The sequence below is a fragment of the Watersipora subatra genome, chromosome 2 (assembly GCF_963576615.1).
Source record: "Watersipora subatra chromosome 2, tzWatSuba1.1, whole genome shotgun sequence".
Lineage (NCBI taxonomy): Eukaryota > Metazoa > Bryozoa > Gymnolaemata > Cheilostomatida > Watersiporidae > Watersipora > Watersipora subatra.
In genome coordinates, this window is record NC_088709.1 from 43,567,593 (window position 1) to 43,581,472 (window position 13,880).

At 36.8% G+C, this 13,880-nt stretch overlaps 2 protein-coding genes across 2 annotated transcripts; both read right to left on the reverse strand.

Annotated features, from left to right (window-relative positions):
- Window positions 1-2,632: 2,632 nt before the first annotated feature.
- On the reverse strand, window positions 2,633-3,460 carry LOC137388232 (uncharacterized). The gene has a single exon (XM_068074732.1). It carries the CDS (start codon window positions 3,458-3,460, stop codon window positions 2,633-2,635), a length of 828 nt encoding a protein of 275 aa, XP_067930833.1.
- A 3,873-nt stretch (window positions 3,461-7,333) lies between these two features.
- LOC137388234 (monocarboxylate transporter 12-like) lies at window positions 7,334-13,478 on the reverse strand. The gene is made up of 5 exons (XM_068074734.1): window positions 13,355-13,478; window positions 11,873-12,016; window positions 8,291-8,490; window positions 7,954-8,170; window positions 7,334-7,632 (listed from the first exon to the last, which is right to left on the reverse strand). Exons 1-5 carry the CDS (start codon window positions 13,476-13,478, stop codon window positions 7,334-7,336), a joined length of 984 nt encoding a protein of 327 aa, XP_067930835.1.
- Window positions 13,479-13,880: the final 402 nt, after the last annotated feature.

Sequence of the window (13,880 nt, forward strand, 5' to 3'; positions counted from 1 at the left end):
CATCGCTGCAATCAGATTGGTCACAGTCGACCTATGTGTAACAATTACTGTAGTAATCAGGCGAATGTGGTGTGGATGATTTGGAGAAGAGTTTGTCAAGATGATTTGGGGGAAGAGTTGGCTCAGAAAACATTTGACTCAGTCTCATAATCTAATGCCTCAGCTGTAGATTGTAATAATGCTATTAAACCATATGCTGTTGATGTTTTTGTGAATAACACTAAATGATCAATTGAGGTTGATACTGGTGCGACAGTGTCGATTGTACCATACCATGTTTACCAAACGCTTTTTAGCAATCAAAAGCTATACAAATTAAATGATCATTTTTGCAGGTTCACTGGTGACGTAGTGAGATGTACAGGAAGGATATTGGTGGATGTGTCGCACAATGGGCATCATGGAAGGCTGTGGCTCCATGTGGTGGAGGCGTCTCACTTTACTCTGTTGGGTAGAGACTGGTTGAGAGAGCTGTGTATAGATTGGCAGGCTGTAAAGACTGTAGTAAGTATCCATGCAAGTGACCTAGATAAACTGTTGTTGAAATATTCTGAAATTTTCAAGGGACAAGCGTTGGTAAGAGGCCCTCTGGTAAAGCTTGAACTGATGGATGAGGCGACTCCAAGGCGTTCCAAGCTACATAGGGTTCCCACTGCTAGTCAGTCAGCAGCAGATAAAGAACGTGACTGGCTTATCAAAGAAGGTGTCTTTGTTCCAGTAGAACACAGTGGGTGGTCAGTGAGTCGGCTTTTCTTTGTTCCTAAAACTGATGGATCGGTCAGACCTGTTGGTAACTTTAAGCCTACTGTTGACCCTTTGCAAAAAGACGTGACCCCCACCTTAAAGCGAGAGGATTGTTATGATCTTGACAATCATCACCAGATGCACGTGGACGCTTGCTTGGCAAGGTTCATCTTTTCATGTGGTCAAAATAAACTATTTCAATCTCAAAACATATCTGTCACGATATAACACTCACGGCTTTTATTAGTAAGTTTAATAATAATATGGACCCTGGTTTACGCAAAGTAGCCATTGGCAATGTGCCAGGCTAAGTCGTTTTGTAATACCGCAATGCTGGGCATTCGACTAGTTGTTTATGCATTTACCCATGTTAGAGCTATGTGCACATTTGACCTCTGGTTGCAGGAGCAAACAATTCCTGCTTACATTTATTACACATACATTGTACATGTATTTTATTATTGGTTAAATGGGCTAATTACTGGTATCATCTGGTAACTATCATCTCTTTTGGTTTTGTGCATGCCCGGTATTGCATCTAACTTCCTGTTTTTTGCTATTTAAAATTTCACAGCAGTAGCCAGTCAATCACGCTTTATTAAATTGTGGCTCAAGCTGCCCATCGCACTAACTAGGTCAGTAGGTCACCAACTAGGTCAATAGGTCACCAAATAAGTCAGCATATAATTGGTTAATTTTATCATCGTGCAAATATTTCATCAATGCAAATTAATTTTATAAATATTCACTCGTGCAAGGATATATAAATATATATAATTAGATATATATATATATATACATGTATATATATATATATAGAGTATATAGGCAGATTTCCTCACAAAAACGAGTCACGTCTCAATGAATGGGTAAAAGCTGTGCCCAGAAAAAACCTGCACACACACCTCAGAGTCCACTCTGAACATTTACAGTACATAAAAGTTCAAGACAGAAAGTACTTCTGTCACCCATCATAGTCCTTGTTCAACATCCTTCGATTATCAGAATAAATATTTTGTTCCTTCGTTACAGAAAAAGATAAGCAAGTTCTGTAACTTTGGTTAGGCTGGGAAGTGGGAAGTCATGCATTGAAGGTTCTATTTGAAGTGTAATAAGTACTTTTGTCCTTGTACACCTCCCTCTGATCTTCAAGATCAATTAAAACCAGCTACATAAAAATCTGGGGGTTTCCTAGCCCTAGCTGGTCTAGTGACATTATTAGCTGCAGTTGAATAATTTTTGTGACTGTCTTTAGTTACAGGTAGAGTTCCAACGTTTATTAAACCCTCAGTTGACTCGTTAGTATTAGTATTAGCTATGTCTAACTCACAGTCTAAAGTAGCTGACTGTTTATCAACTCTCCAACAAAATCTTATGTCTCCTATATGGCGAGTCATGTCATCCACTTTAACTGCTGTGTTGGAGACCAAGGAAGTTACCAGTTTTCCACACTGATGTGCACTTGGCGTTACTTGGTTTTACATATACCTGGTCACCCACTTTGTAAGGGTTTAAACTAATGTCCCGTTTAGCCGATATTCTAGTAGTTTCTTGTTTCTGAGGATTGTAATTAAACAATCTCCTAAATGGCACAACACCATCGGCATTAGAAGAATTGTTGTACCAATATAGCATGTCATTGACAGTGCCACCGGAGCGGGCAAGCATGCGTTTAATAGTACGATGATTGCGTTCTATCACTCCATTGCCAGAAGCTCTATAAGCACAGCCGTAGATATGATTTACACCCCATTTGTCAAGAAGAGGCTTGAACGATCTATAGCAAGGTCCATTATCTGACAATATTTCTAATTGGAGACCCGCGCTCACAAAATATGTGGTCTAACTGTTCCATGACAGCGGGAGAAGTTTCGTTTCTTAACTTTCTCTAAATTGTAAACCTGCTCGGTTCACAGTCAATAACAGTCAAGTACGGGATTCCCTGGTAGTGTGTTACATCAGTTGCTAAACGATACCAATCACTTTCCACGTCTACTTGACCAGTTTCCCAATGAGCTGGTGCAGGATCGACTCGTTTGCACACATGACAGTGCTTCACTACTTCTTCAATGTCTTTCTTTTTTACAGTAGGCTCCCACCTTTCTGTGACTAGATACATGTACCATGTACGATCAACGCCTAGGTGATGAGCTTCATGTAGATCACGCAGTTTCCCTTCTATACTGTCAGAAGTTGTTAGATTGACAGCACATACTCGTTTCTCCAACCATTTGTAGGGAACTCTACTCAGTTCATCAGCTTTATTGTCTTCAGACTTTATGAGAGTTATTTGTAAGACCAACTGATACTCACTGATTAGATCATTTAGTAGATTGAGGCGTCGTTTCACCAGCATTTCACTGAGGCCGCTCACCTTTGCTCTTTCACAGTCCTGTAATACAGATTTCACCCATCCAAATACTGTGGCAGAGTCTGTCAAAATTGTCACATTTTTGAGATTCCATTTCATAGCCATATTGTTTGCTTTGACAACTCCTAACTCTGCCATATTGATATGGGCCCCATCATTGACACCTCTCAACCAACTTGCATTCTCTACTATTTGATTATCAATCTCGACACATGCTCCTATTGCCAAGCTGCTAGCATCGCACCACACTTTACCATTCTCAGATGCAGGTACTTTCCATTGGCCAGTTACAGGGTCATGGCGGTGTATGCTGTTATCAATCTCATCTAATTTTTTCCTTGACATTACTGGGTACCTCATCGTCCCACCCATAAGCGTTATTTTCTCTTTTGAGATAGCTAAATGCTACTCGCAACCACCTTGCTACTGGATAGTGACCAATATACTTTCCACATATTGAGTACAGTTCTCGTTTGGTCACAGTGGAATGCACTTGGCAAATGGCACAATGGCAGCTCAGTCTTTACTCCTCTTGAGAGTACCGCTATTGGAAGCCTCTACTCTCAAACCCAGTACTCGTGCGCTTGACAGACTTTCTGGTTCTTTTGACAGTAAGCCGTACTTCTGCAGATGATCCTTCACTTTCTACGCTGACAAAACATCTTCATTTACCACAATATCATCTATGTAATTATCTGTGCCTTTGGCTATCTTCTCATCCATTGACAAAACCTTCGCTAAGATACGAGACATTATCTTAGGTGCCACATTCAAGCCAAACCCTAACCTTGTCATCACATACAACTGACCATTGAATCGAACAGCTTGAAACCGTTGTAGTGAACAGTCCACATGAAGTTGTAAGTATGCCTTTTTTCAGATCTAACATACACACATTGTCCCCTAATGTTTTCCACTGCCTCAGTTTTTCTTGACATGTAGCTATATCATTTCCAGGATTGCTGTTCACATGCTTGTTTAACTCCCTGCTATAGTCCATCACTGGTCTCACCTTTCTACCTTTGTTTGACTGAAAGACTGCCATCAGTGGAATTATGCCACTTACGTTGCCATGAATATTCACATCATATGGCTCCAGCTAGCCATTAGAGATCCATTGCTCAATCTCACAGCTGTATTGTTCTTTATAGTCGGAGTTTATAGCATACTCAGCGCATTGATTTTTCAACTCTGGTTCGTGGCTTTTCCATTTCCATACTGCCGTCCACTTAGTTCCATCAAATACAGCTTTAAAGTCAGTATCTTTGATAGTCAAACAGTCTGTCTCAGGCTTTTTCAACTCGGAGTTATCTTCATATAACATAGCAACCACAGGTTGTGATGCACATCCAAATGTTACCCTGTCTCTTGCACGTATTGTCACACCTTTAAGTTTGTAGATTCCGTCTACACCAACAATCAACCCGCACCCACATACTAACTCAGGTACTACCAAGCAACGTAACTGAATAGTGTCGTAATGGTCTATAGATACATTGATGTCAGCTTCCATTTCCATTTAACATTTTTACTGTCTTTTGTTGCCCTCTTATGCCAAGACCTAATTTACGAACAACACTAACTGAGATTACCGACTGCTCACATCCACTATCAATTAGAGTTTTTATGGACAGTCTATGAAGCCTCACAAATATAATTGGCAGCGTCGTCTCTAGTGTTGGTTGTTGGGAAGAGCATGCGACGCTGAGGCTCCCCCATTCTCGTTTCCCTGCTGCTCCTTAGCTGTCCAGTTTCTGTTTATATGGCCGATGTTATTGCGGTTGTAACCACAAGTTGGCTTACTAGAAAAACTTTTCATTTTTCTTCCTGTAGGACAATGTCTGGAAACATGTCCAAAACCTGAGCAAGCATAGCATTGAACACCCTTTGCTGGTTGATTACGTGTGTTACGTGTAGCAGCACCGCATACATACAATAATGCACCTGAATTTGAAGAAAGAATTGCTCGAGCTCTAGTTACATATTTCCTTAACCCCATCTCCTCTACGGCAGCCGTAGCTTTAAGCTGGCATGCTACCTCTGATGGCAGCCCTGACATAAAAGCACATTTGAGAAGCGGTTCTGGATTAGTCTGTCCCATAGATTCTACAAGCCTTTTCAAATCTGCTAGGTAAACGTCTACTGTTTCGTTATCTTGCAAGGCTCGCTCACGTAGTTGACTGTAGGCACTGTATATATTTATGCTGAATGCTGTCAGTAGTTCTTTCTTCAGCTTAACATAGTCACCCTTCACATCCTCAGACAGCTGCTCATACAAAGCAAATGCTGAGCCATTTAAGAATAGCGGTACAAATGTTTTAAGATCTTCTATTTTTTGTAGTTCAGCCACCAGTTCTAGTTTGCTGATCCAAGTGCCGAACTCTCCACTGATATTATTGTCCTCGTAAGATTTGATTAAATCAGATAGTTTTACTGCCATTGTTTCTTATAGTCGAAATAGCTTGTAATAAGTACTTTTATTCTTGTATAGCGCACCAGCTAACTTGACACCAAGACCGCTTGTATTCGAAAGACACAATAATAAGTATAACATAAGGAATAACGTAATGAATGGCGTAACCACTAGGTAGGAAACACAGAGACAGCAATCCATGAGACAGCAATTACTTGTACACAGAATGAGTAATAGTATTACATGCAGTAGCAAGAGTAAATGATATAGGCTTATAAAATAATACATGCACGCATAGGTTACTATATATACATAGACTACATGAAGGTCGCGCAGCCATTCCTTTGTTGGGAGAGCATGATGACCAGCCGGTAGCTGTGAACTAAATTTCTCACAGTTATGCTTTGACAGAATGCATTCTTAGTTTGTTCATTGAACTCTGCATGCAGCATCATGACAAGCTTTATATGAGACATAATTCTTTATGAAAAAATATTATTAAATATTAAAATATTATATTATTATAAATATTAGAATATTAAAAATATTACTTTATATGAGACATCATTCACACAAAATTAAAATCTCATGACAAAAACTAGTAGTATTGTAGCCTGCAAATGTTTACTAGTTGCATAGACCTAAGGCTAAGGTCTTTAGTGATGCACCCAGAAGCATATGCTTACTTGCTGACTACTACCTTTCTTACAATTGTGATGGCTATGTGATTATGTACTAATTCAATGCGCATTCCCTTCCTTCATATTTTGCTGGACACACAGACAAACACATAGACAAACAGACACATGCACCCTCTCTTATTCTCCGCTCAAGGCAAGATAATTGTTATTGTACTCACAGCTTGATAAAGTGATGGATTCCATGATGTTCAGGCTATTAGGTGCTCAAGTGTTACATAAAGCAAGTTAGTAACATGCATTCATCTGGCAATGTAGAGAATGCATAGCAAACAAATATTTGTTACTAGCATAAAGCAGAAATTAAGAATTGGCTTTTAATTACTGATAGGAAAAGGGCAGACAACTCTTTACTCAGAGCATATGCATTCGATTGTTTTTCTAAACTGACACATTAAAACCAGCATATTTATCATCTTTTTTATGTATGTTTGAATATACCTAGCATACCTATAAATCAATACCTAGTGGTATTGATTTATATATATTATAGTATATGTTGTGTATAGGATATGAGTGTCAGAGTGGTCTAGTTGTATAGCCTTTGACTGTCAACCATGAGGTTGGTAGTTTAATCCTGCTTAATGCTGATCTGACAAAAAGCTTTCAGCAAGTTTTTAACCCTAAATTGCTGGGTCTTTTGAATCTAGACCATCCAAGGTAGCTTATAAAAAACTATTTGTAGATACAGAGTAGTCAACAGCCAGAGAATAGTTGAAATACTCCTGGTGGTGTGTTTCTCTAGAGAACATGAGAACGCTACCAAAGATTGCCAGAAGACAGACAGAAGCAGGCCATTACTACTATACAGATATGTATATTATATATATATATATATACTATATATAACATAGTATATATATATATATATACTATGTATATATATATATGAAGTAGCATAGTATATACATATATATACTTCATGGTATGTAACAAAACAGATAGTTTGGATAATCATGCAGAGAGTTCATGCTACTAGTGAACAGCAATGTTTGCACTGCAGGCCAAGAGGTAAATATAGCTTTAATCTATGATTCAGTGTAGGTTTGCCATTAGAGTAATTTTATTCAAAAATTACAAGAAAAATAAAACCATCATAATTAGTAATCAGTGACCACGCACTCTCACACAGACCACATAAATACCAGAAGCAATCGGCCCACAGATGGCCACGCCTCCAAGGAAGTAAAATGAATTTTTCATCCCGATGACGGTTCCAAGATGACCCGCTCCAATTGGTCCAATAACTGAGCCAACACCCGCCATCAGCATCAAATATGAAAATCTAGTCAAAAACTGTTCATTGTGTCCAAACTGGTACTGGATGAGTGACGACATACCGCTGACAAACATTCCATCTGTTAGCCCAAACACAACACTGATAGCGAACATTCCAGCTGAACTCTCTGCCAGTGGCATAGCCAAGAGTGACAAGCTTAGCAGGGTTGATGTCACTATACCAAAAGCCTGTCTGTCAATCGACCAATGAGATAAAAGCATTACAAATAAGCTACCAATTACAGTACAAATTCCTGTTACAGTCATTGCGAAAGAAGCCTGTTTCAAAGTGAAAATGCCCCTTGTAGACACAGAGTAGTCAACAGCCAGAGAATAGTATGTGTTCTCACCGAGTGTTACAGTCATAAAATAAAACATGTACAGTATAAATACTGGGTCTTTTATCACTGCTAAATTCGTCTTTAATCTGAGGCTTAAGGGTTGCTTACTGCTTCCTAATCTATCTGTTTTTTCTGCTCCTTGCTCAAGCTTAATGTCAATGTCAGCTTCTTTTTGTTCATGCTGCTCTGACTTTGGGCTCATTCCAACATCTTCAGAGTCAGTGCATTGTTTCGTTTGACTGATGTCCAATAGCGAATCGGCTTCTGGAACTTTTTTGTGACTTAAAAATTCCTTGCAGCCATTATCTGGTGATGGAGTTCGATTCTGGCAAAGTGAGACATGATTTGTTGATAAACAACTGTCATTACCTTCTGAAACCATCGATATATTCTCAGCTTTCGTCGGACGACAAGTTCCTCTGTAGATTAAGGCAGCAGGAAATACCAGCACATATGCAGCTGCTCCGATAAGAATGGCCACTCTGTACGATGTTGTGTCTATGAGGTATTCGGTTAGCACCGGAGCTATAAGCACTCCAACATAACCAGCCGCTATTACTCCCGCGTAAACTTTGTCTTTAAGCTTGTCAAAGTAGGTGGACACAATTCCAATACTAGCTATCTGCAGTGTACCTCCGGCGAAACCTGAAGCACATATTTGTAACAACAATGCTAAGAAACAATAAGATAAGATGTGCTTAATATGTAAAATAGAAATATTAAATCTTAACTGGCGGCTTCTCCTCTTATCTTGCAAAGAGCACATAAAAACGCGTCACAGGAGTTTATAACTAAATTAGTTAAACTAAATTATAAACTAGTTTTTAAATGGCAAACTAGCTATTCAAATTTATGCTTTTTGCGTAACTTTGCATAACTTGAAGGGCTACTACAAATCAAGTTCAACTAAAAAATAATTGTTGCATGAGCTTCAGCAGTTGTAACACAATGGATAAGTTAAAGAATCTAAGCGAGTTTGGTACCATTAGAATCTGAGGAGACTTCTATATTAAAAGTCTTATATTAAAAGAGTTATGCTTTCTTATATTGAAAATCTCCACATGTTCCAATGTTGCTAAAGACGTATGGTTTGCTATATATAGTACATATTATGTATAATACACATTATACACAATTATATCTATGTTACTAATAATATTATAATATTAATAATCATATATAACATTAAAGTGTATGTATAACATATATAATATCTTTAATATATTTAGTATATAATATATATAGTATATACATATATCATATATTATATACTAGGTGAATGTCCGATGTTGTCTGAACAATAAAAATATTTTCGTGCAGAAAATTTATTTTCAATGGACATATACAACATTTATCATTCTAACTTTTAGATGAAAGTGTTTGTTTATTTGTTTACTGCGTTTGTGTCAGTGTGATTTATACTGCACCATCTGCAGCACCTACTACAGTTCTGTACTGATTGAAATAGATTTGTTAGTCATATGAGTTTAAGCATTTTTTCTGTATAAACACGTATTGCTCTTCTGGCTTATGCGCTTCACGCAGAATGGTAGCTGCAGAGTTAAATGTGAAGCCATGAAAAATTGGTGTGTGTAATAAGAATGTGCCAATTTATTCTACAGTTGAACAGGGTAGTGATTTGGATAAATGCCTGTCTGTAGAAATTGAGATTCTGAGTTCAAATCCAGTGAAATTTCATCCCTAAAACTTCATTGCTATAGATGGACACGCGGACAGACAGACATTGAGATTTATATATAAAAAGATAAAATATATATACTGCCAAAGTTTTTATGAAATAGTTTAAATTTATAACTAATTCAACTTTATTATCTTTATTTACATGTATGTATATAAATATCAAAATCCGTCGTTCACTGTGTCCAACTATAGCTATTAAAATTTAGGAGTGAAATACCCGCTTCATGCTGGATTTAGTCTCGGGACCTTCTGTTCACCAAACGATAATCTAACAATTAAGCTACGCGAGATGCAACTCATTAGGCAATATGAGTCGTGATGTTGCTTGAAATACGCATAGCACTCTGTGTTACACAATGTCACTAAAGCTTGCTCTCACGGCTCTTATCAGTAAGTTTAGCAATACGGATAGCAGCTTACTCAAATTAGTCAATGACAATATGCCGGACTAGTGGCAAGTGGCAGGCAACTACATTACCTGTCACTCTTTATAAACTGTTTGTAATACCCATGCAACACCGGGCATTCGGAAAGCTTATTAATAGTTTGATCTCATGTATGATTGCACGAAGAAAACATGACTATAAACACCAAGACAATCAAATTACATCAAAACAAAGGCAGCATGACTTACTCCTTAGAGCAGGGGTGTCAAACTCATTTTCACCAAGGGCCACATCAGCGTAATGGCTGTCCTCAAAGGGCCAGATGTAACTTATATTTGTATTGAAATGTAATCGATTAATATAAAATAACTTAAACTAGTCTTTGATATTAAATAACTCAGACTTTATTACTTAAAGTTGCAAACAGAACAGTTGCACAGCAAAACATGCAGAACACTTGTTTTCGAAAAAAAATCAGAAAAGTTACACAATACCCATCCACATGGGTATACTTTCAGTAAAATCGAAAATTGTGAGCTGCTAAGAACATGAATTTGTTGGCATACACACATTAAATCTGCAAACACTAAATAATTGCAACAGCAGCAACACAAAATCAATATGTAAGCAGCAAAAAAATCAAAAAATTATTTGTTATTTGCAGAAATAAAGTTAGACTTGCACCAAATTACAAATTATACAGTGTTTGAATAAAATTAGTAATTTATTACATACAATACAAAGTTATGAATATTATTTATACATGTACAGTTAGTCATGAACATGAAAATCACGAAACCATAATTTCGAATTTTTCCTCGCGAGTATTATCTTCAAAGCATAGCAAATCTACATCCCAATATAACTCAAATAAACTGTCATAAACATGTTTCAAACAATAACATTATGTTCAGTAACTCTGTTCTTGACTTTTCAGACTTCAGGGGCCGCTCTAAGAATGAATATGATCCTACCGAGATTGAATGTTAACTTTTGTCTGACTACGGTTGACAGCCTAAAAATTGCATTGTTATTCGAGTGTAACGATTCAAATTGACAAAATTAAAAGTTAGTAAAAACTTTGAAACATTAAAAATCATGTTTCAATTTGATTTATGCAGTCTTTCACTGTCTTACCCCTTCTGAATCTGCATATTTACTTCTGGAGTTGGAAAAAATTGATCGCGAACGATAAATTTTAAAGTGACAGCGATGATTTTCGGTTCGGTTAGATGTCGCAATGGGCGTAGTAATTTAGTTATAACTTTTGCCAGAGAGATCATTGAGGTATATATGTACGTTTGTTTGATTGGCTAAAAAACTTTTTTCTGATTATTCAAAATTATTCTTATGTAATGTAAAATAACAACACAAGGAATAGATAAATTTCAGAGGCAAGATAACTCGCGTTGGTGTGCCTAGCAACTTTATAAATACGGGAGAATGAGTCTCGTGCGAATGAGTAATTAAGCCCTCGCCGGCCACATAAAATGAGGTGGCAGGCCACATGTGGCCCGCGGGCCATGTGTTTGACACCTGTGCCTTAGAGCTTTAGATACCTCTAAAAGTGTTAACAGTAGAGCAGTAAGAAACTGTTCAAATATTTTATGCATCAGTTGAGGAAGTGCTTTCTGTTACAAAAATTAATTTAATCATACTTTATTTTAAAGTTACTGATGACTTTACTGTCAATGATAAGATTCATAAAAATGAAATAATAAAATTAATTAAATAAATTAAAACCATTAACATAAGTTTTTTGACTAGACAAATGCCTAATTCAAGTTTATCTAAGAGTTTTTTTTGTTTTTGTTTAGTTCGGTAAATATTTTCTGACCAGCCAACTTGCAACCACTTGTCATCTATTGCCACCACTGATGCCTTTCTTAGCAGCTCTTTTAACTCACTGCTATTGTAACCTGACAACCCAAGCTACAAACCTTGTAGTAGAGAATAACTGATCACCACATGCCAGAACTGGGTAGCAAAGGCTGTAGCCACAGCTCCAACACATAGGATAACTCCAGCTAGAGCATGTGTTTTCCATATTCCAATGACTTCTATTATTAAAGAAGTGAGTGGACCTGAAGAATAAAATAGACATCACTGTATAAGTATACTATACAATTTCTTTTAATCTTATATCTGTCCCTTTGCTGAGTTTAATTCTGTAGTTTACAGTTTTAGATAGAACTCTGGCTGCTCAGATGTAGGTCTGGTGACACTCTATTGACACCTATTGGTAATAAAGTACATGTAATACATATATATATTCTACAGAAAAATATCATTCACGGAGTTATATTTTGCGGAAGTTGTCTTTTTATGCATTTTCAAGGAATATTTTATACCCGGAAAAACACATACGCTAAGAAATTATTCTGTGAATCCAGCTAGTAATAGAGTGCAAAACCTTCACATGTGTATAGCATGTGTTTAACTTTCTATTTGAATTGTCTATTTTATATGTTAACATATCTGTAAATCAAATAATATATATACCGTAATGTTTAAATAAGAATCATCATTGTCAATGTCATCAACTTCAGTATTAAAAGTTGTTGGAGGTGATTTTACGGTGAAAAATGGCAAGAGCGACTTATGCCGACGCCATGCTGAATTCTGAAAATGTGTGACGATGAATAATTTTGTAAAGACTTGTGATGCATCGGCAATGGGCGCAATTCTAACCCCCAGCAATGGTTACAAAAGAGTTTAGAACTCAGCTATGTTTCCTCACTAGGCCTGGCGACTAACTTTTAATTTTAGTTAGCAGTTATTCTCCCTTTAAAAAAAACCAACAACTTTAATTATTCATGGATTTTAATCACTCACGGAATTGTCTACGGTTTTTTGCAGACAAAATTACAAACTCGCTAATTTTTAAATCCATCGTGTAATATCATTCTGTAGGATATTATAATGAAGGGTGTTTATATCTATATTGAAGATGGCACTGCGTGACTTCTATTCAATGGTGTGCAAGATCATTCATTGGCAATATTAAATAAAATAATCTTCAACTCATAGAGTAAAACTGTATAATTGTATATAATTGTATCAAAGTTTAATCTCTGAGTGACTACCATAAATTGCATTCCCTTCTAAAATTGGGAGCTTCTCTTTTATACAATAAAAATGGCATGTGTCAGCCAATATCGACAAATGCTGGCTGAATCAGCAGATATTAGGAATTCCATAAAATGAGTCATAGTATTTACTGAAAACTAATTGACAAATAAGAAACCCAATTAAAACACAACTGCTATGACTAACTAAATGTTCACTAAAAAGAATTCCCCTTCTCTGTTGGATGCAACACTTCCTACAAGCATCTTACAAACATATGCTATGCACCAAATGGTAAATACCATTTTATGACTTACTGGTCTTCCAAGATTACTTACCCTTGCATTACTTACCTGTAAGGAAAAGAGAACCCTGCAGCACTGCTGGAGCCCAAATAGCTACCTCGGTGGTCAAACTAAACTTTTCGATCCATATGTAAAGTAGAACAGCAATCGAACCAAAAGTTGACACACTCATGATTATCATTGATACCACCATTGCAGATAATGCCAACCAGGGATACCACCCACCATCTTTCTGGTACTCCATTTGTATGAGTAAATTGGATTAACACCTCAGAGCTCAGAAATGTATCACTAGCACTTTCTTGGTTAGCGAGGTTGGAATCCTATCAAGATATTTATGCATCAGTTCACAGATTTAAAATTGAACGTAAATGTTTTATTTTATTCGCAAATCACTGTACATGACAAAAAAAGGGATTTTCTAAACTTAAATAATGACTTGGTAATGCCCAACTTTGGACTATACACTTTCAGCTCATCCTTCCATGCTGAAACTCTATCCTCAGCCTTATGTTAAACACGCAGAGTATTTTGCAATTGAATGAAAATAACAGTAATTATTGTTACAATATAA